Here is a 23,362-nt window from a genome sequence, read left to right as displayed (position 1 = left end):
CGAGGTACTATTTCTGGGTTAGCGGAGTCTGTAACCTGAAGTGTATGTAACCTGAAGCGTATGTAACCCGAGGTACCACTGTACCGCCCTATATCCACAGGTCTCAGGGCTGTTCCCAGGATAAAATCAGAATTATAATACCCCAAAGTACATAATCAAAATAAAAACAACAACCCAATAACACACACATTTTTAAAAGGGCATACCATTCCAGCTTAGGAAAACAAGTTTGCAACATTACTGTCCAGGCCAAAAAAAAAAAATCTGATCAAAAAACAAAGTGTAAAAATGCACGTGTTAATCACTTTAGCATTCACCTGACCTCTATTGGCAAATCTTCCCCATGGCCGCTTTCTCTCTTCGGCTCCGGGCGGATCCTCGGCTCTTTACGCGCGCCTTAGCTGGGGCGCTTCGCTGCGCATTGCGCTTGCATCTAACGGAGCCTCGTGCGGCTTCCTCGCGAGGAAGGAAAGAAAAGCAACATAAGGAAACACACTGCCAGGACTGGCGGTCGCTGCTGCTGCTGCCGCTGATCCGGAGCGGAGGTGGAGCCGAGCGGAGTCTCTTCCCGCCCCGGAGGCGGAGATCGGCTCTAGAAGGCGGCGCCTGGCCGGGTTTCCTTCCGCGCACGTGGGCGCCCGGGCCCCGGAGGAGAGCAGAGAGCCATGGCGGGCCGTGGGACCGGAGGGAAAGGCGCCGCCGACGCCGAAGCCGCGCTGGGGAGCTGCCTGGAAGCGGTGCTGGGCAGCCGGAGCAGCGCCAACCGCGTCTTCGAGATCCTGGAGCTGCTGCAGGTGAGCGAGGCGCACGGGCGCCGCCGGGGGAACCGGGCGCTCCGGCACCTCTTTTTTTGGGGGGGGGGGTGGGGGGAATCCCAGGAGCCGCACGACCCGAACCAAAGAGGATGGGGAGGAGGAGCCATGCTCAGGAAGGGCAGTTGCCTCTGGCCACGAGTGGACGCCGGTCTCAATGCTTCCCATGCTTGGGTAGATGGATGGATAGATGGATACTGGGTTTAACTCAAAGGAGAAGCCCCACCGAGTTCGCAGGTGCTTACTTCCTGGCAAGTGTGGTTCACATTGCAGCCTTGGGCAGGTGTCTCTCTCTCTCTCTCTCTCTCTCTCTCTCACACACACACAGGCAGGCAGGCACACATACAGTCCAAGCCAGCACCTCCTATAGTTCACCAGTGCCAGATTTATGTATAAATTAAACAAGGGATGCGGGTGGCGCTGTGGGTTAAACCACAGAGCCTAGGACTTGCCGATCAGAGGGTCAGCGGTTCACATCCCCGCGGTGGGGTGAGCTCCCGTTCCTTGGTCCCTGCTCCTGCCAACCTAGCAGTTCGAAAGCACGTCAAAGTGCAAGTAGATAAATAGGTACCGCTCCAGAGGGAAGGTAAACGGTGTTTCCGTGCACTGCTCTGGTTCGCCAGAAGCGGCTTAGTCATGCTGGCCACATGACCCGGAAGCTCCCTCAGACAGTAAAGCGAGATGAGCGCCGCAACCCCAGAGTCATCCACGACTGGACCTAATGGTCAGGGGTCCCTTTACCTTTACCTTTAAACAAGCTATAGCTTAGGGCCCCACTTTCTTGGCTTCCGTTTCCCACACTTTCCAAGCATGGAATGTGAACACAGCCATGTGATATAACAATCACACATCTAGCAACGGGAGAGAATGAAAATACTGACAAACCATTCATTATTCCATTATTGCATTCATCAAAACTTATTTACACTGTTGAATTTATCTTAATGCTGCCAGTGTTTTCAGCTGTACACAATTATTTCCCATATATTCAATAAACGTTTTCCAATCTTCTCTAAACATATGTTCTTCTTGTGTTGTTATTCTATATGTTAAGTCTGCAAGCTGAGCATATTCTTCTTTGGTTGGGACCTTGCTCGTTTTCCATTTTCCCTCCTTCCCATTCCCATACAGGATGAGCAGAAGGAGATTGTCTTGTGTGCCATCCGGACCTGCAGCCGCCTCTTTGGGTCTTTGCTTGAACGGGGAGAGCTCTTTGTTGGGAACCTGCCTCTGGAAGAGCCATCTTTGCAAGGTGAGGATGAATATTGTGCAGGAAACTGGACTGGGGGGGAAATTGTGATGGGCACCACTGGTATTTATTTATCTATTGCTTGCCTGCCATTCACCCTAAGGTCCTAGGGCTAGGTCACATCATTAAAACATAACATTTAAACCAGTTTTAAAACAACTCTGTGGTTGATCCACAACCAGCTGAAGACCAGTGACTCCTTCTATTTCTGATATACAGGTGTAGCTGCCAATACAGTTCTCAAACTTAATCCGTTCCAGAAGTCCGTTCCAAAACCAAAGTGTTCCAAAACCAAGGTGCGCTTTCCCATAGAAAGCAATGCAAAATGGATTAATCCATTCCAGTCTTTTAAAAACAACCCCTAAAACAACAATTTAACATGAATTTTACTATCTAAGGAGACCATAAAATGAAAGCAATAAAAAATGTACTGCAGTCACACAATCAATCAGTAGCTGAACTGGGTTCCACACACAGTCACCAAAAAAAGAGCTGCAAAAAGAAAAACGCAAAATAAATAGCAAAAACAGACAGACCTCGGCGTAACACTCAAAACGGATGTGTGGCACTCAAATTGGAAGTGTAACACTCAAAACGGATCACATTCGGCTTCTGAAAAAAGTTCGCAAACTGGAACACTTACTTCTGGGTTTGCAGTGTTTGGGTTCCAAGTTGTTTGAGTACCAAGGCGTTTGAGAACCAAGGTACCATTGTATTTATGCAGTCAACACAGCTCTATCTGAAATGGATATTGAATAACAGTATCCATGAGTTTTAAAAAAAACATGTATAATTAAAGGACTCTCAGACTTATCCAATGAACAGTAAAACAGGCGGAGCACTCTTTCCATGGGAGAAACACTCAGGAATTGTTCAGCAAAATAAAAAACCCAAACAAATTCCTAACAAGAGAGGTCATACATAGAATAAGGTTGTTGAACTTGAAAATCCTGACAAAAATCTGTTTGCTCATTTGTTTTTTTCTTTCTTGACTATAACTTGAACTTGGTTGACCGATAAACACTTGATTGACAAAAACCCCGTTCGTCATTTCCATCTGCCTTCTCTCTTTTCTCACTTCCTGCTGGGCCCACACCCCCATTTTTTCATCTCGCCCCCTCCAGAGAGTTACAGTGCAGAAGACAAGTACAAAATTTGGATGAGGCATCGATACAACAGTTGCGTACATTGCTTGGGGGAACTGATGGGCCACGAGTCTTTCCAAGTCCAGGTGAGTTTTGCTGGGGTGATTAATTTGGCTACATGATTCTGCTGTCAGGGAGAAAGGCGGGGTATAAATAAATATGGCAGCCCCCCATTTACGCAAGTTGCTTTGTCAGACCGCAGAAGGCATGCTGGATTTCGGCCAACGTGGCCATGATCGACTCCTGCCTGGAAACCAATGTCCCCACTGTGGAAGGACGTGTGGATCCACAATGCCTCCACAGGCATCAACGTCGGCCCTTGTGGAAAGATAACTGCTAAGAGGAAGGTATGCTTGGTAAATCCACACCATGATCGACTCCTGCCTGGAAACCAATGTCCCCACTGTGGAAGGACGTGTGGATCCACAATTGGCCTCCACAGTCACTTACGGACTCATTGTTAAAACCGTGTTTATGGAAGACAATCTTACTCGGCTACGAGTGATCACCAAAGAAGAAGAAGACGACGCAAGTTTAATATGTGCACAACCGTGTATACGCTCATCGTTCCGAACCTGGAAGAGACTCGGAAATGTCATAAAGGCGTCACTGGAAAGGGTGGAGTGGGGTGTTTGCAGGCTTTTTCAATGGGTTTCAATTATACACGATTTCACTGGTGCGTGCGGTGCCTTGGAACATAGCTCCTGCATGAACGGGGGGCTGCCTGTAATAAAAATAAAAATAAAATAATAATAATAATTTATTTATACCCCGCCCATCTGGCTGGGTTTCCCTAGCCACTCTGGGCGGCTTCCAACCGAATATTAAAAACAATACAGTGTCAAGAATGCTTGGGGAGGAGGCCGGGCAGTCTTAAGGCCCTCACGACTTAAGACTGTGGCTGCATTCACACGTGCATTGCATCAGTTTAATTGATTATAAGGCTAGCTCTTCAGTCCTGTTTCCTAATGTTATCTTTCCCTCTCCCCCTTTTTATTTTAAGGAATCTGCCCTCTGCACCCTGATGAAATTTGTTGAATTGGAAGCCAAGCACCCTCTGGTCAAGAACGAGTGGCGGTTTAACTTCCCGCGAGAACTTTTGAAAGTAAGTCGCACTTTTGATACCATCTACCATGACATCCTTCTGGATCGTCCAGGGGAGTTGGGCGCTCTGTTATACAGTGGTTCTGCTCCTTCCTCCTAGGCTGTGTTAAGAAAGTGGTGTTGGGGGATGAGTGTTCAGACCCCTGGGCTCTCACTTGTGGGGTGCTTCAGGGCTCCGTCCTCTCCCCCATGCTTTTTAACATCTACATGAAGCCGCTGGGAGAGATTATCAGGGGGTTTGGGCTGGGTGTTCACCAGTATGCGGATGATACCCAGCTCTGCCTCTCTTTTAAATCGGAACCACTGAAGGTGATGAATGTCCTATGAGGGTGTTTGGAGGATGGATGGTGGTTAACGGATTGAGGTTGAATCCAGACAAGATTGTTTTGTTGGGGATGGGGTTGGCGGGTGTGGAGGACTCACTGGTCATGACTGGGGTAACTGCCCCTGAAGGACCAGGTGCGCAGCCTGGGAGTCATTCTAGACTCACAGCACCCTTTTTGCCATCATTTATTCCCTCTTTGTCTCTGAAGATTTATGGTCCAATTTGGAATTAACATAAAGTACTCCCCCCCCCCCCTTTCTTCTTCTTCAAGCATATGAATTCCTGTCCTAATCCTTTATTTAACAATAGTCTTCTGTGTTGTCTCTTTATACAGGTTGCTTGGTAGCAAATAACAACTAGTTTTTGTCTCACCAAAATATGTGTAATCCTAATTCGTCAGTTTTTATTGTTCAAACCATTAGCATTCCGAGAGAGCAATTTTAAATCCATCATTTTAGAAATTTGTAATGACCTTATTTACTATCTTCCTCCCGCTATTCCACCTGCTTATCTCCTAGTTCCTTTTCGTATTTCCTCCAAAATGCTTCTGCTTTTATTGGCTCTACACATCTTTGCTTCATACGTAAAAGAAAGTCCTTCTGGATATTCCCTTCTCACAGATCATCCTTTGTCCTCTATTGGCCTGTTTTAGGCTTCTTCCCTCTTGGGGTATTTTGTTTCCTTAAGCATCCTTTTATCACCCTCTTTTTTGAGGGTGCTTAAGGATTGGCACTAGGGACGCGGCTGGCGCTGTGGGTTAAACCACAGAGCCTAGGACTTGCCGATCAGAAGGTCGGTGGTTTGAATCCCAGCGACGGGGTGAGCTCCCGTTGCTCAGTCCCTGCTCCTGCCAACCTAGCAGTTCGAAAGCACATCAAAGTGCAAGTAGATAAATAGGTACCACTCCGGCGGTAAGGTAAATGGCGTTTCCGTGTGCTGCTCTGGTTCGCCAGAAGCGGCTTAGTCCTGCTGGCCACATGACCCGGAAGCTGTACGCTGGCCAATAAAGCGAGATGAGCGCCGCAACCCCAGAATTGGCCATGACTGGACCTAATGGCCAGGGGCCCCTTTACCTTGGCACTAAGAAGGCGAGTTTGTTGTTTGTGTATTGCAAGCCAGCTCACATGTGGCTCTCCAGATGTTGCAGAACTCCTAACACCCATAAGTTCTGACCATTATCCATGCTGCCTGGGAATGATGGGAGCTGGACTCCATCAACATTGTTGGACAGCCACACGTTTTGTGGCATAGGTAAAGGTCCATTTGGGTCAGCATTTTTGTTCCAGCTAACCAGATGGTCTGGGAGGTATGCAAGCATGTAGGAAGGCCTTGCTTTGCGTGGTTGCTTGTTTTCATAGTACATAGCATTCAGAGATACACTGTCTCTGAAAAGGGAGGTTCTATTTGAGCAAGAAAAGGCATCTCAGTGAAATGGGGGGAGCGTTGAGTGAAAAGGGTTGGGTAGTATGATGGTTCAGCTGATCTTGCCTGCTGAGCTCCTGGCTTCCTTTCCTTGCGTTTTTCTTTTTTAAAAAAACATGTTTTTTTTAAAATTATTTTTTGCTAGGTGGTTGTGGACGGCTTAATCCCGGTGGAAGCTAATTCTTCGCTCTTGATTTCTCGCTTCCAAGAATACTTGGAACATGACGATGTCCGGTTCTTTGTGATGAAGTCAGTGGCTGAAAATGTGGGTGGCATCATGCAGAAGACCAAAAAGGTACTGGAAAATGTCAGCCGGCTGCAATGAAGAGGCTGAGCCCAGGGTGGAGCCTTGTAAATGACGAGGCATGTCTATATAGATGAACAGGTGGTGCTTATCGGATAAGGGTCAGTCTCCAAAGTCTGCTATCTCCAGGAGCAGAGAAGAATATAATAATAATAATAATAATAATAATAATAATAATAATAATAACTTTTTATTATTTATACCCCACCCATCTGGCTGGGTTTCCCCAGCCACTCTGGGCAGCTTCCAACAAAGTATTAAAATACAGTGGTCTGTTAAACATTAAAAGCTTCCCTAAACAGGGCTGCCTTCAGAAGTCTTCTAAAAGTCTGGTAGTTGTTTATCTCTTTGACATCTGGTGGGAGGGCGTTCCACAGGGCGGGCGCCACTACCGAGAAGGCCCTCTGCCTGGTTCCCTGTAACTTGGCTTCTCGCAGTGAGGGAACCGACAGAAGGCCCTTGGCGCTGGACCTCAGTGTCTGGGCAGAATGATGGGGGTGGAGACGCTCCTTCAGATATACTGGGCCAAGGCCGTTTAGGCCTTTAAAGGTCAGCACCAACATTTTGAATTGTGCTCGGAAACGTACTGGGAGTCAGTGTAGATCTTTCAAGACCAGTATTATGTGGTCTTGGTGGCCGCTCCCAGTCACCAGTCTACCTGCAGTCCTTAAATCAGTGGTGTGTCCTTTGTCCCCCACTCTCTCTGCAGTTCATCTGAATCAGGCCAATGGCCCATCTAGTCCAGGATCCGGCTCCTGTAGTGGCCAACCAGATGCGTGTGGGAAACCTGAAACCAGGACCCCCCCCCCAAGCACTACAGCACTCTCTCCTGCTGTGGTTTCCAGCAAGTGCCATTCAGAAGCATTTCAGTTGAACACATCATAATGGGTAGCCTGGCTCTCATTGACAAGAGCTTGTGCTGAAATGCATCTCTGTAGAGGCATCTTGCCATCCCTTCCAGCCCTTGCAATATTATTGTTATTGTTATTAGTATTATTATTAGTAGTAATACCCCGCTGATGTGACTGGGTTGCCCCAGTCTCTGAGCAACTTCCAACATACCGTATTTTTCGCTCCATAAGACGCACCTGACCATATGACACACCTAGTTTTTAGAGGAGGAAAACAAGAAAAAAATAATTCTGAACGAAACAGTGGATGTATGATTTTTGTGGTTCATGCTGCGACCACAGGCATGATATGTGATTTGATGGAGAGTTTGGGGTAGCCCAATGCAAAAATCCTGAGAATTCATGTGGATCCATTCTTTGTAACCACGTTTTTGCGCCATTGCGGCCCCACAAAACAGTGGATGCGTGATTTTTTTGGTGCAGGCTATAGCCATGGACATGCTATGTGATCTGATGGTGAATTTGGGGTGACCCAATGCAAAAATCCTGATGATCCATGTGCTTTTACCTCCCCCCTCCCAGGTAGCCTCCTTTATCACTAGCATCCCTTATCTACCTCCCAATTGCTTGCCAATCAGCTGCTCAACGGCTTCGTTTCAACACTCCTTTCCCTCTTTCAAAAAAAAGAAAAGAAAAGAAAGCATGATTTGCTTTTTGCCCCTGGGCAATTCTGCTCCAGGGACTACACATTCGCTCCATAAGACGCACAGACATTCCCCCTTACTTTTTAGGAGGGAAAAAGTGCATCTTATAGAGCGAGAAATACAGTATATAAAAACATAATAAAGCATTAAACATTAAAAACTTCTACATACAGGGCTGCCTTCAGATGTCTCCCAATGGATTTTTTTAATATACTACTTTCTTTTTTGCATACTTATTATAATGATGAAAAAATTCAGCTTGGAAAAATGCGCTAAGAAAGCATGGTTCTAAAGCAGCAGTAGCATGAAATCATGTTATTAGTAGTCGTATTACTTTTACTGTTATTATTACTACTACTATTTAGGGTTAATGGCTTCTAAACAGTTCACAAATTAAAAAAAACCCAATTGCAAATTGGCAATACCCCTTCACCAAAACACCAGATGATTCTCAGCACATGGTAACATGGAGGCAGGATTTTTGCATCAAGAGAAGAAGATGTAGCCCTCTCTGAGCTGGGGAGAAATTTAACCGCTCATTAAAATAAATTGCGAGAAATGTTTTTGCCAGCTGTTAGAAATAAGGAGGGACATTTTGCTCGTTGCCAGGAAAAGATTCCCCATGCTGCTTTTTGGTGCTTGTGATCACTGCCCAAAGCGGGGGACTCGCGCAACACCCTCATCTTGAAATTGGAGGCTTCAAGTTGGGTTCTTCCCCCCTCCCCCCATATATATTTTTATTGAGTTTCCATTTTTTAACAATATTATAACATCATATCACCTTTTACAAATTTTAGCTCTGCTGAGCTTTTGACTTTCCTCCGTTCCATTATCTGGTTTTTATAGAACACAACTTAAATCCGCACATTTATAACCGTTGAAATTCTACATTTATCTTAAATTATTTAAAACCTAAAGCACAAGTAGAAGGTTTCTTCTTTTAAATGTTGCGAGCTTTATCACTGTCCCGCTAGTGTCTTTATACATTCACAATGATGGGTTTGTGTATTGAACAAATTTACTCCACTCTCCCTGGAACGCTTGGTCCCTCTGGTTTCAGATTCTCCCTGTCAGCGTTGCCAATTCCACATACGGTGGTACCTCGGGTTAAGTACTTAATTCATTCCGGAGGTCCGTACTTAACCTGAAACTGTTCTTAACCTGAAGCACCACTTTAGCTAATGGGGCCTACTGCCGCTGCGCAGCTGGGGCACGATTTCTGTTCTCATCCTGAAGCAAAGTTCTTAACCTGAAGCACTATTTCTGGGTTAGCGGAGTCTGTAACCTGAAGCGTATGTAACCTGAAGCGTATGTAACCCGAGGTACCACTGTAGTCCATCATCTTCATCTGCCATTTGTCTATCGTCGGTAATTCTTGCTGCTTCCACTTCTGGGCTAATAAAATTCTAGCTGCTGTAGTAGCATACATAAACAATTTCTGGTCAACTTTTAATATTCCCAAGAAGAATGTTTCCGGTTTTTTGGGGAAAGTATATCTAAACTTTTTTTTTTTTACTCATTGTAAATATTTTCCCAAAATACTTTAACTTTATCACAATTCCACCACATATGATAAAAATCACCCTCTTTAACGTTACATTTCCAACAATTCTTATTACTCATTTTATGCATTTTAGCTAATTTAGTTGGTGTTGAATACCATCTATGCATCATTTTCATTATAGTTTCTTTCAATGCCATGCATGCAGTGAATTTAATTCTGTAATTCCATAACTTTGACCAGGCTTTGAATTGAATATTATGGCCAATTTCTTTTGCCCACTTAATTATCACCTCTTTAACCTCTTCATCTTTTGTATGCCGTTCTAAGTCATACATTTTTGATAAGATTTTTATTTTTCCTCCCCACAATTCGGTTTCTAGCTTAGATCTAAAAGTTTCAAGGCCATTCTTCCTATTATCCTTTTTAAATACATCATTTATTAATCATTTATTGCATTCATGTTTGGTTCTTTGTGTGTCTTCCACGATACAACAATGTGGGGTTTTTCTTCTTCTGCAGGTGCCACTTCCAGTGTACCAGAAAAACGCCTTTGCCCTCATTTCATCTATTTCCATGCCGAGCGAGGAGAGCGAGATACAGAACTTCCTAGTGAGAAACAGTGAGTGAAATGTGGCAGCTGCTCTTTCGGACATATTTGTGTTAGGACTGGGGCGCTTTGACCCACGTAGCCCCCCTAAAGTGCTCAGCGACTCTACCTTGCCAGCGTTGGAGATTTCAGTGAGGCGGCCCAAGGGCCACATTCACTTGAGAGCAGCTTTCTAGGGGCCCCAGGCTAGGGATGGGCAGGGTCAGAGGCAAAAGTGGTCAGAGCCCTTCATGCAGCAGGCTGCATCCCATCCTCACGAATGTCGAGAGTTTTCTACCTGTACAGATGCCTCTCCAAGCTCCCTGGCCTAGGAAGCATCAGACATTTGAAACAGCATCACGCCACTTTCAACAGCCATGGCTTCCCCCTGAGCATCCTGGGGACGGGGCTGTTGTTTGCTAATGGTGTTAAGAGTTGTTAGGGGGCAGCCTCACAGAGCTAAAATTCCCAGACTTATTATTGCTTATTATTTAGATTTGTATAATGGCCTTCGTCCATAAATCCCAGCATAAAGGTACTAGATCAAAATGGCATAAAGGTACTAGATCAAAATGCAAAATGCATGATAAAAACAAGAATGAAACAAAACAATAAAGCAGTAAATCAGTAGTACAAACTGTAGGTAATGCAAATCACTGTCCCGTGATTTCATGTATGAGTTTGTACTACTGATGAAACCCAAGACGGTGAAACAAGGCTAATATTCTGGAAATCCTTGTCTTACACTCTGTGAAAGGATTCTGTGGAACTGCAACAACCTTTCGTGTGGATTGTTGGACTCTATGAACAGACAGGTGGAATAGACACTTTCATATATATATGGACCTTATGCATAAACTGATTAGAGTATGAACTGATCCACTGGGTCTTCTACATTTTTTGTTGAACTTCATGAGCTACTTCTGTTGAAATCTACATTGCAATACAATGAATAGGATATATTATTTTTTCAAACGTACAGCCAGTTACGCCTTGTGTGTTTATTGAATATGTTTCACATAAACAGAGGTTTGTTGTTGTTTTGGGGTCTGGACTTTCTGCAGGCTGAACATGGGCTCCACTGCAGAGGTGTGGCTGCTGCCTCGCAGACTTGGTCGCACTTTGCGCTTTTGTTTACCTGACTGTTTCCTTCTTTTCCTCTCCCCCTGCAACAGCTAACCAGGAAGAATGGAAAGTCTCAAAGCTGAAGGTAGGTATTTTGGGTGGCTGAATGGAATTCCGTTTCTGCTCTTGACTTGCACGTCCTGTTTCGTTGACAGCAGGATGGGGAGGGTCAGCCTGGGTGGGCGGCCGACCTCTGGGGAGCATCGCAATTTGCATCAGCCCCAACTAGCATGTCCTACGATTGGGCGTGGGGTTGAGGGCACCAGGTTGGCTAACTGGGTTTAGGGTTGCTCTCTGATGCAACTGTTTTGCACCTGTGCAGGTGGCTGTCTGAGTGTTTCTGTCATGAATTCTACTGATACTGACCCAGAGCGGATTCCAACATGTAGTTAGCAGAGTAAAAACCTAAACACGTTGCAGGATTCCCAAAAAATAGACCAGACAATTAATATTTCATCCAGCAGAGCTTTACTGTTATTTGAAGACAAATGAGCATAATGGTCACAAATCCAATTCATTCAGGATTGGCACTGCCCATAAAAAATCCAGTTGCGGCAACTTACAATAACTTATACACTGGTACCTCAGGTTACAAACACCTTGAGTTACAAACACTTCAGGTTACAGACTCAGCTAACCCGGAAGTAGTACCTTGGGTTAAGAACTTTACCTCAGGAGGAGAACTGAAATCGTGTGGCGGCGGCAGTGGGAGGCCCCATTAGCTGAAGTGGTACCTCAGGTTAAGAATGGCTTCAGGTTAAGAACGGACCTTCAGATCGAATTAATTTGTAACCAGAGGTGCCACTGTAATAAGACTAAAACCTTAACGCTCAGCATACTATGTACAGAACACCACACCAGAAGGAAAGAGAGATAGAAAGTGAAGCCCAGGTTCCTTCTGACCTTATCATTCTAGTCAGACAGAAAGAGATAACAATCCCGGGTTAAGCAAGCCGTACTCAGCTTCTCTGAAGGAATAACCCAAACATCATGAACTTTTTGCTTGGTTCCAGTTTGTATCACACAGAGAAGCTTCCAGAACCCTCTTGAATTAATTAGAATAGGAAAGATCTCCACACATCAGATCGATACTTTCTGTACCAAGAAATGCAAACTGATAGTTTCTTCCCGAAAGTGACGAGGGAGCAGGGATGGTGGCCATCATAGGCTCCTTTTTGTGGTCTTTCATCAGTAGCCACCGACTGAGGTCCAGGCTAGCTATTCTCAAACTCTTCCTTCAGAGGGAATGCTCTGCATATATTCCTATCCCAGCCAACCCCAGAGCATCAGCTGTAGAACCCCCTGTTGCAAAGCAATCTGCAGAATGTTCTAGGGTCTTCTGGAATGTTCTGGAATCCATTCTGGAACGCTCCTCCCGTGGTTGGAGGTTGCTGGGGAAGAAAATGTGCTTGCTCTTATAAATCCTCTCATTGAGGAAATCTGAACACGCCGAGAAGCTTTCAAAGAATTCCCTGGTTTTTCCTGGGATGAGAGTGTGAAGACCGTAGTGGTCGATCCACGAAGCCCCTTTTGGTGTGATAATGTTTTCCAACATGAGCCCACTAAAGCCCAATGAACGCAAGATGGTTCCTGCGGAGACCTACTTCCTCCATGTTCTTTCTGCCCTTTCTCTTTCTAGGAGCACAGACGAGCGTTTGAGAGGATGTGGCTCGTATTTCTCAAGTACAGGGTGAGTGGCTAGTGCTGTTGAAGGTTTTCGTAGAATTGTAGAGTTAGAAGGGACCCCATGGGTCATCTAGCCCAACCCCCTGCAATGCAGGAATCTCAATTAAAGCATCCGTGGGTTTTGCTTTAATGTCATGCTAAAAAAACAACTGCACTCTTTCGTTAAAGTAGGTTTTTTAATGATTTCTTTCAAGCGGTTTTACCCCAAAGAGGGCTCCCAGAGTGGTTTGCAGTGACCAAATATCGTACTGGCCCCTCAGACTAAAAGGGGACAGTGCAAAAGGGGGAAAAGGGGGATTTGGGAGGAAGGAAGGGAATGCAAAAGCTGGGCGCCAGTTCTAAAGTTCTTCATAAAGATCATCTGGAATAAGAACGGTTCTGGGAGAGGAGGAGCCGGAAGTTGCTATTCTTCCAGCAGAGCCGATGGTGTGGCCCTGCTCTGCTTTCTTTCCTTTCTTCTTCTATAGCCTGATGGATCGTCATCCATGGTGGATGATGCTGGAAGGAAAACCTGCTTGACTGTGACCGTCTGACTATCCTTCCTCTCTCCTCAGCTACCTGGCAGCCTCTACAAAAAAGTGCTGGTAATACTTCACGACTCGATCCTCCCTCATATGAACGAGCCAACCCTCATGATAGATTTCCTGACAGTCGCCTATGACGTAGGTAGGTCGAGAGGTTGCGTTCTCCAGGCGATGGAGAGTGGTAATGCTGGACTGGCAAGTCACCTGTGGGCCATATGAGCTTTGGGGTGAACCTGAGTGGCCAACCTGGGGGCACAGGGGCTGCGAGAGGCCAGAGGAATCCGGGTCTTTTGCACTCCTGGCTAAGGAGGGTCTCTGGCTTGGCTCTGGCATATGCTGTATTTTTCGCTCCATAAGACGCACCTGACCATAAGACACACCTAGTTTTTAGAGGAGGAAAACAAGAAAAAAATAATTCTGAAGGAAACAGTGGATGTATGATTTTTGGGGTTCATGCTGTGGCCACAGACATGTGATTTGACGGTGAGTTTGGGGTAGCCCAGTGCAAAAATCCTGAGAATCCATGTGGATCCGTGCTTTTTAACCACATTTTTGTGCCATTGCGGCCCCACAAAACAGTGCATACGAGGTTTTTTTGGTGCAGGCTGTAGCCATGGACATGCTATGTGATCTGATGGTGAATTTGGGGTGACCCAGTGCAAAACTCCTGAGGATCCATGTGCTTTTTCCTCCCCCTTCCAGGCAGCCTCCTTTATCGCTAGCGTCCCTTATCTCCCTCCTGATCGCTTGCAGATCAGCTGCTCAGCAGCTTTTTTTCAACACCCCCTTTCCTCTTTCAAAAAAAAAGCACGATCTGCTTTTCGCCCCTGGGCAATTTGGCTCCAGGGACCACGCATTCGCTCCGTAAGACGCACAAACATTTCCCCTTACTTTTTAGGAGGAAAAAAGTGTGTCTTATGGAGCAAAAAATACGGTAATCAGTCTGGCCTACAGTGTTTTTTGCCTCTCTGCCAGCATGGAACTTGATGATGGTCTGTGTGGGCCTCTTGGTAGTCACCCTTCCATGCTGGGCTGCTGCAATGCGCTTGATGTAGGGCTGCCCCTGGAGTTTGTCTGAAAGCTGCGGTGAACACAGGATTCGGCTGCTAAGTTGAGGGGGGGAGGGCAAGAATAAAAACGGAATTAATAATACAAAATATATAATGATCATAATTAGCTTCGGCAAGGCAGCTGCATCATGTGCCTTCATCCTTTGACAACTTGGTAAAACATTCTGACTGCACGTCTTGTGACTCCCACACTACTGGCTGAACTAGGATTTCTGATCGAATATATTCTGTTGACTTATGTATACAGTTTTTCAGCATTTTAGAAATTTGTTTCTAATATAATGGGACGCGGGTGGTGCTGTGGGTTAAACCACAGAGCCTAGGACTTGCTGATCAGAAGGTCAGCGGTTCGAATCCCCACAACAGGGTGAGCTCCCATTGCTCTGTCCCTGCTCCTGCCAACCTAGTAGTTCGAAACCACGTCAAAGTGCAAGTTGATAAATAGGTACCACTCCGGTGGGAAGGTAAATGGCATTTCTGTGCACTACTCTGGTTCGCCAGAAGCGGCTTAGTCATGCTGGCCACATGACCCGGAAGCTGTATGCCAGCTCCCTCAGCCAATAAAGCGAGATGAGCGCCGCAACCCTAGAGTTGGTCACAACTGGACCTAATGGACAGGGGTCCCTTTACCTTTATCTTTAATATAATAATCTATTGTAATAATTTATTATTTATACCTCTCCCCATCTGGCTGGGCCTCCCCAGCCACTCTGGGCGGCTCCCAACAGAATATTAAAAACATGATCAAACATTAAAAACTTCCCTAAACAGGGCTGCCTTCTAAAAGTCAGATAGTTGTTTATTTCCTTGACATCTGATGGGAGGGTGTTCCACAGGGCAGGCGCCACTACCGAGAAGGCCCTCTGCCTGGTTCCCTGTAACCTTACTTCTCGCAGTGAGGGAACTGCCAAAAGGCCCTTGGAGGAGGACCTCGGTGTCTGGGCTGAACGATGGGGGTGGAGATGTTCCTTCAGGTTTAAATAATAGCATTCAGTCCACACACATGTGTAGTCCTGCTTATGAGCTGAGAGCCCGGTTCCTACCCATTTGTTGCTTCCCCAATAACGTTTTCCCTAGGCTTTCCCTGATGCATAAGACTGAACCCTATTATTACAGAAATTCTGCTTTTATAATATATATACTGTTTTCGGTTGTTGTTTTTCTGGTGGAAGGTGGTGGACTCCCCTTCACTGGAGGTTTTTTAAACAGGTTGTATGGCCATCTGTCAAGTATTCTTTAGCACTGCAGGGGGTTGGACTAGATGACCCTTGGGTTCCCTTCAAGCTCTACAATTCTGTGGTGTGCCCCTGGTTTTATGTTTTTTAAAAAAAATTGGTGTATTTCTGTGTATTGCCTAGAAAAAAAGTAAGCAGTTTAGAATTGCTTTTTTTTTAAGTAAGCGAATAAATGCTTCTCTCACAGGTGGAGCAATCAGCCTCCTTGCCTTGAACGGGTTGTTTGTCCTGATTCTGCAGCATAACCTGTAAGTTTCCCCGGCTCCCTGGGATGTGAGCCACTCTTGGGATGCCACCTGTTTGGATAATCATGCATGGAAGCCCTTTCGTATGCAGAATGGGCGGTGTTTGGCGAGTGAACCTTGGTTAAATATCTTGGTTGTTGCCATCTCACACAGAGATAGGGAGGCCAGCTCAAGATGCTAAATGTACAGGGAAATTGTACAGCGAATGTGCAGGTCCCTCGCTCTGTATCTGCGTCAACCCCACGCGAAGCTCGCCTTTTGCAAGCCAAGTTGCGCTCAAACATCTATCGTCAACCATATTATAGAAGCATCATAAGTAAAACACAGAACACCACACGACACAGCACAAAATAATCATTAAGTGACTGGCTGGACAAGAGAGTTATGGGCAGCTGGACAGGGGTGTCTGCGTGAAAAAAGTCTTTAAGAGACTCCTGGAAAGCAAAAGTGAGAATTCCTACCAAATTCCACAGCACTTGGGAACAGTGAGGCTAAATCTTCAATTTCTGTAGCACAGGGGACAACTAACAACCCTTATCCAAAATATTTTTGGTGATCGAGCTAGGCTTTATAAGAGCTCAGGCGATCCTTAAAAGCTTTGTGTATTAACTCTAGAGCCTTGAACCTGGCTGGGTAGGCGTAGTTTATTTATTTTTTAAGAGATGACTTTGAGATTGGCTTTGAACCAAAGAGCCACTTCTGGTTGTTCTTGCTGGAGCTCCTGCATGTTGCGCTAAACCGTGGTTTGGTGTGAAGTGCAAACGCAGCCGCTGTGTTAAATGAGTTTTCACTATCTTTGGAGTCAGTAGTCACTCAGATGTGTAAGAGGGTTCAGCGAGGCAGCTTGCCTATTTGTTTTGGTCTCCATAGGGAATATCCGGATTTTTACAAGAAGCTCTACAGCCTTCTGGACCCATCTATCTTCCACGTGAAATACCGCGCCAGGTTTTTCCGTTTATTGGATTTATTCCTGTCTTCCTCGTAAGTACGCACATGACCAAAATGCCACAAGGCCCTTTTGTGTCCTGCTTGCTTAGACTTTGATCAAGTAACATGAAGGCTCATTTCCCCTTTGGCTGTTTCCAAAGGCTGGCCTAGCCCTCCTAAAACCTTCTTCATTTTCTTTGGAAACAGAGAATACCGTGGTACCTCAGGTTACATACGCTTCAGGTTACATACGCTTCAGGTTACAGACTCCGCTAACCCAGAAATAGTACCTCGGGTTAAGAACTTTGCTTCAGGATGAGAACAGAAATCGTGCTCTGGCGGTGCGGCAGCAGCTGGAGGCCCCATTAGCTAAAGTGGTCTTCAGGTTAAGAACAGTTTCAGGTTAAGAACAGAGCTCCAGAACGAATTAAGTACTTAACCTGAGGTACCACTGTAAATGAGACAGGTTTGAGGATCTCTTTTCAGTAGGTTTTAAATCCACAAAGAACCTCTGAAAATCCACCCACCTCATCCAAAAAACTAAACAACCTCCCCACTTCAATTACTTTGATTTTAGGTGCTGGAGACTTTTGAAAGGCCTGCTTTTCTTTGCAGCATGCCTTAAACATAATTTTTGCAATAAGCAATTGGCAAGACAGGCGCGGAGATTCAGAAGCAGGGGAGAAAAATATATGGGGGAAGCTGTGTTCCGCATCATGTTTAAATTATGCAAATAAGCAGATTTGCATATTTGTTTTATTGCGTGAAATTTATACCCTGCTTAATTGTAACAAAAAAACCCCAAATCCCTTCAAAGTGGTTTACAATTTGAAGAGTTGCGTACCCAAGTACAGTCGTACCTTGGTTCTCGAATAGAATCCGTTCCGGAAGTCTGTTCGACTTCTGAAAACGTTTGAAAACAAAGCCTTGGAAGCCCCGTCGGACGTTCAGGTTCCAAAGAATGTTCGCAAACCGGAACACTCCTGGGTTTGCGGTGTTCAGGAGCCAAAACGTTCGAGTTGCAAGGCGTTCAACAACCAAGGTGTGACTGTACTGATATTTAGAGGCCTTTTCTTTGAGTGACCTTGAACTGGGCTTGTGTGATGGTGGGGAAGAGAGGAAGAGAGTTTTCACCACCCTCTCCTCTTCCCTTCCATTAGGCACTTGCCCGCATATCTGGTGGCTGCCTTCACAAAACGACTCTCTCGCCTGGCACTCACAGCACCGCCTGACGGCTTACTGATCGTCATCCCCTTCATCTGCAACCTCTTGCGGAGGCATCCGGCGTGCAAGGTCCTCATCCACAGGCCCGAAGGCCCTGCAGGTAAGAGGAAGGTGGCACAACCTTGAACCATTTCTGGACAAAGGCAAAGGCAGGGCTGAGCTTTTCTGTGAGCGTTCTTTTTGCCTCTGTCCAAAATTGTGAGACGTGCACATGCACATAGCTTGCATCAAAGGGGCGCCAACCTTTTGAACCCTATGGAACAGGGGTCGGCAAGGCTTACCGCGCATGGGCCGGAACCCTCCCGCGGAGATCCTCCGTGGGCTGGGCTGGCGCAGCGCGACACCTGAAATCGCATCTACGCATGTCCGCGGTGCCAGAAATTGCTTCTGCACAGAAGTGATTTTCCGGTGTCTGGGCATGCGCAGAAGCAATTTCTGGAGCCGCGGAAGAGAGTCCCCGTGCCGTGATTTGCCAGTTTAGTGCAGTGTGCGGGGACTCAGTGAGCAGGCGGTTCGGTTCGGGAGTGGCTCGTGGGCCGGTTAAAGGGCCTTCGTGGGCTGCTTCCAGCCCATGGGCCTTAGGTTGCCGACCCCTGCTATGGAAGTAGGAAAGCCTGGAGTTTTTTTAGTACTGTTTATTTGATATTACCGACAACGAAAAAGTATTTCCAATCTTAATGCTTCCATACCATGCATTCAGATACTCAACAAAAAACTGTCCCACCTTTCCTCAAAATCAGCATTCCTTTTTATTTTTTGAAGGAGTGAACTTATCCATTTCGGCCACTTCCAAATGTTTTATTAGCTGCCAGAGTGTGTTGGCACTCCTGTTTTCTAGGTACCTTTCAAGGGAGAAGAAGACAACCCCTTTCACAACATCATAAATAAGGGAGGCTGTTTGGGTGGGGCCCTCAGAGGCTTTGACGGCATCGAGAAAGACCTCAAGAGAGCTCTGTTGTGCCTGAGGGGGCACCAGGCCCTCTGGCCTAGATGAAATATATGCCAAATTGTCTGGGCAACCTCGTCATGCCAGCTGGTGACCATTGGGACTGGTAGGGTGGAAGGCAAGCAGCCCAACAACAGCAGAGAGAGCCAGAGTTGATGACACCTAAAGGCATAAAGGGACGCGGGTGGCGCTGTGGGTAAAACCTCAGCACCAAGGACTTGCCGATCATCAGGTCGGCGGTTCGAATCCCCGCGGCAGGGTGCGCTCCCGTTGCTTGGTCCCAGCGCCTGCCAACCTAGCAGTTCGAAAGCACCCCTGGGTGCAAGTAGATAAATAGGGACCGCTTACTAGCGGGAAGGTAAACGGCGTTTTCGTGTGCTGCGCTGGCTCACCAGATGCAGCTTGTCACGCTGGCCACGTGACCCAGAAGTGTCTGCGGACAGCGCTGGCCCCCGGCCTCTTAAGTGAGATGGGCGCACAACCCTAGAGTCGGACACGACTGGCCTGTACGGGCAGGGGTACCTTTACCTTTACCTTAAAGGCATAAAGCAGGGAGGCCAACAGTAGGTGGCACTAGAGCCGGTTCTGAGGTGTATCCTCTTGGGACACGGGCCTCACATTTTTGCTGGTAATGGCGTTCTGTGTTTCCTTGTAGAGATGTCAGAAGATCCCTACTTGATGAGTGAAGAAGAGCCTTCGGAAAGCAGAGCGATGGAGAGCTCCCTTTGGGAGATACAGGTACGTTTCTGGGTATCTGAGCGGCTTCCTTGTGTGCTGGTGCCAGGTTCCAGTGAGGGAGCCTGTCGTGGGGGAGCCTGGTCACACCCACTCCAAAAGATGGCCCCCTTGCTACGCCATTGATGGGCTGCTCTAAAAGTGATGCAGAAAGCGCTGGTGGGATTCAGCACTGTGTACCTCTTCAGCTTGGCCTGAATCTAGAAAGCCAGGTCACCGGAGAGAAAGGTTTTGCAGAGACCTCTCCCTGATGTGCTTGCTCTCTGCATGCAGGGAGCTCTTCACATCTGGCAGCATTCAAAAGCATGACTGCATTCCCTACTTTAAGAAGTGGAAGAGTCCAGAATTTCGCCACTTCGTTTTGCCTAAAATGTAGAAAATGTCTAACGCTTGCCTAGGGAGACACGGGCAGCTGCAAACAGGAGCGGGTAGCCCTACTCTCTAACAAAAGGGATGAGAACCATTTTTCACCCAAGATCTGGATTCCCCTTGGGGCAATTTGTGGGTGCGGCAACTGATGTGAATTCTGTCTTTGCACAATGAATCATTTTGCAGGTGGAAATTTTTTTAATTGAAAATATTTCAGTTGAACAAAATAAAGTGAAAAATAAATGAAAAAAGTAACAAGTCGTACGTAATTTTTTAAAAAACAAAAAAACCCCCAAAGCAAAACAACATTATAATTCTATACCTTCTCATCTAGTACAAAGGTATACAAATGAAACTTTTATTATAATACATATCCATTTATTTATAACCTACTATAATTTTTATAAATGTTTTCCAAATATAATATTTGTCCATACACAGTCTATGTCTATAAGCTCTCCAATCGTATGTAGCAAGAGCTGTCATGTCTTCTATCCATTCATTAAAGGGAGCCATAGATTTATGTTTTTAGCGGATCAATATCAGTCTTTTAGCTGTAGTGAGGGCATGTAGAATCCTTTTATGTTAGCCAGTTGTCACATTCCGTGTAGTAGGTAGGTAATTTAAAATAATAGTACCCTCTGGCAACGTTAACTTTCCCCCCAAAGTAATATTTGTACAATCTAGTACTCTCTCCTAAAACTTCATAGGCATAGGACATTGAATAAACATATGTGTCAAAGAAGCATTATTACATGTACAACCTGTTGTCATAGATAGTCCCTTTCTAGACAAAGCCACTGGGAATTTGTGGCAAAATTGAGGTTTGGACAGGGGAGCCTATCCCCACTTGCTGACAGGAGTGTCTGTCAGAAGCAAGTTGGCAATAACTCACATGGTATTAGTGAAGTTAAGTCTTTTTTCAAAGAAACAAAACGGCCCAGGAGGCCAGGCCTAGTGGTCACAGCAACCCTTCCCCTTCCTGCAGTTGTGAGGACTGCCTTCCCACTGCTCTCTTAAGTCTCCTCCTCCAGGTCCTTCCCAAGCAACCTGAGACTTCTCTACCTGGTCTGTCTTTGCTGCGCCTTCTTCATACCTCTTTGGGAACTGGGAGGAGGGGAAGACAGCCTAGTTTCCTCACCAGCCAGACTCATCTCTGGCTCTTGGTCCCTCTTGGTTCCCCTCCCCTCCAGCCTCCGCTTCTGCCTCTGCTTCTGAACTGCTCCCCACCACACAGTCATCCTGCTCACTAAACCCTGTTGCCTCTCCAGCTTCTGGCACGTCCTCTTCCCAGTCTGCTCCCTCTTCTCCCTCTGACCACTTATCATCATCCCACCACCAATCTCATGGCTCTGAGTCTTCTTCCCTTGGGGGTTCCCCAGCTAGTGCCTCCCACCACTCCTCTGTGTCCAACCAGTCCATGACACTTGCACACTTAGCTGCCGTATTTTGCCAGGGATTTGCCGGGGCCACTCTAGCAAGGCCTTGACTTAAGCTGACGGTGAGTTCTGTTCTTCCCGGCGCCTCAGACCCTGCAGAGCCATTACCACCCAGAAGTGTCCAAGGCTGCTGCCACAATCAACACGTCGCTGTCGGAGATGGAGGATGACTTATCAGAACTCCTGGAGTTGACTGCCTATGAGGTAACTGATGCACTTTGTGTGAATGCAGCAGTGTGTGTTGTGAGAGTGAAATCCCAGACCCCCTTTTTAAAAACAAAGAAGCTGTGCATCTCCAGCGCTTTCGTTTGCAGAATCTCTAGAAACAGGGGAACAGCCTTTTTATTTGCTAACTTCAGGAGTGGGGAACTTTTCCCAGACTGAGGGCCCCCCCGGCCAACATGCCTCTGGCCATAGTCCAGTAGTGAGCGGGGCCAGAGGCAAAAGTGGGCGGGGCAATGGGATGCAAATGTCACCATTGCACAGTAAGCTAGTTTCTTCATATGCACAGAAACACCTCTCTCTGGCTTATATCTAGGCAGGCAAAGAGTCAGTGTTCAATCTGCCCCGCTGGTGCTGTTTTCCCAGTCAAATTTGCTCCACCGGGGTGGGCAGAGGGAGAAAATGGGGGCCCGCAGTATTGGCAAACCAAATTGCAAAAGACTAATATTTTGTCTGCCTTTCTCTCTCTCTGTGTGTCTCTCTCCCCACTGCTACCAGATCTTTGATAGGGATGTAAAGAAAGAAGCCACAGAGATCCCACTGGAATTTCAACAAGCCCGAGGTCTGTTTGGCAAGAAGGATGATATTTTTGCTGAATATTTTACATTGGGATGATTAAAAAACAACAACAACTTGTAGTGTTGGAAATACTGTACAATAAAGCTTTGCTTTTGTTATTTAAGAGATTGCACATTGCTTGCATCCCTGGGGTGGCCGGTGGGGATGGGAAACAGATCATACCACTTCAGACTGTATGGTGGGTGCGAGAGAATGATGATTTATTCAAAACTGTATCCAACATAATTCTCCCCACTGGTACAAGGGCTAAGTTTTAATGTTGTGCAACCCTGCAATTCAGAGTGCACAATCTCTTGTGCAGTAAAAGTACCAGCCACTTGGTTTATGCATGCAACTCCAATCTCCGAGTGGCGAGAGACTCTGGGGTTATGGTGCTGCTTACCCTGGTCCTCAGTTCCTTTGGAAGGAAGGTCAGCAGAGACTGGTGCCTTCAAGATGCACGGTTTCATTTATGCATATATACAACCTGAGTAGGGACGCGGGTGGCGCTGTGGGTTAAACCACAGAGCCTAGGACTTGCCAATCAGAAGGTCGGCGGTTCGAATCCCCGCGACAGGGTGAGCTCCCGTTACTCAGTCCCTGCTCCTGCCAACCTAGCAGTTCTAAAGCCCATCAAAGTGCAAGTAGATCAATAGGTACCACTCCGGCGGGAAGGTAAACGGCGTTGGCAAGCCCTAGGCTCAGTGGTTTAGACCACAGTGCCACCCGCATCCCTTGGGGCTTTCTATGCTAGTACTAACACCTTGAATTTGGCCCAGTAGCTAAGAAAATAGTTCAACCCATGTTGCTGTAAAGAGGGGTGATAAAACTATTACATGACTTGGGATTGTCAGTGTCCTGACCGCAGACAGAGTGGGCTTTTCAAAACGCTCCTCACGATTTTGTGTTGCCGTTGATTTATGGGGACCGCAAAGCCACCTCTCTTTTCTTTCTGACTTGACGACTGTCTTGTCCTTGAAAGCAGGTGTGTTCTTGTCTGCTCAAAGAGCTGCTTATCTTTAAACTTCATGCAGGATTTCTGGGGGCTGGT

General features: G+C 46.4%; 1 protein-coding gene across 1 annotated transcript; it reads left to right on the top strand.

Moving 5' to 3' along the window:
- The first annotated feature begins 611 nt into the window (after positions 1 to 611).
- Positions 612 to 22,435, top strand: NOC4L (nucleolar complex associated 4 homolog). Its single transcript, XM_080985191.1, has 15 exons — positions 612 to 794; positions 1,944 to 2,064; positions 3,186 to 3,292; positions 4,210 to 4,311; positions 6,203 to 6,352; positions 9,940 to 10,039; positions 11,182 to 11,216; positions 12,771 to 12,821; positions 13,372 to 13,483; positions 15,834 to 15,894; positions 16,762 to 16,872; positions 17,979 to 18,142; positions 19,644 to 19,726; positions 21,622 to 21,735; positions 22,252 to 22,435. Exons 1-15 carry the CDS (start codon positions 666 to 668, stop codon positions 22,366 to 22,368), a joined length of 1,557 nt encoding a protein of 518 aa, XP_080841317.1. The 5' UTR covers positions 612 to 665; the 3' UTR covers positions 22,369 to 22,435.
- Positions 22,436 to 23,362: the final 927 nt, after the last annotated feature.

This window comes from Podarcis pityusensis, assembly GCF_964106645.2.
Source record: "Podarcis pityusensis genome assembly, chromosome: 16".
Classification (NCBI taxonomy): domain Eukaryota; kingdom Metazoa; phylum Chordata; class Lepidosauria; order Squamata; family Lacertidae; genus Podarcis; species Podarcis pityusensis.
The sequence above is the reverse complement of the archived record's forward strand: the minus strand, read 5'-3'. Positions and strand labels throughout refer to the sequence as shown.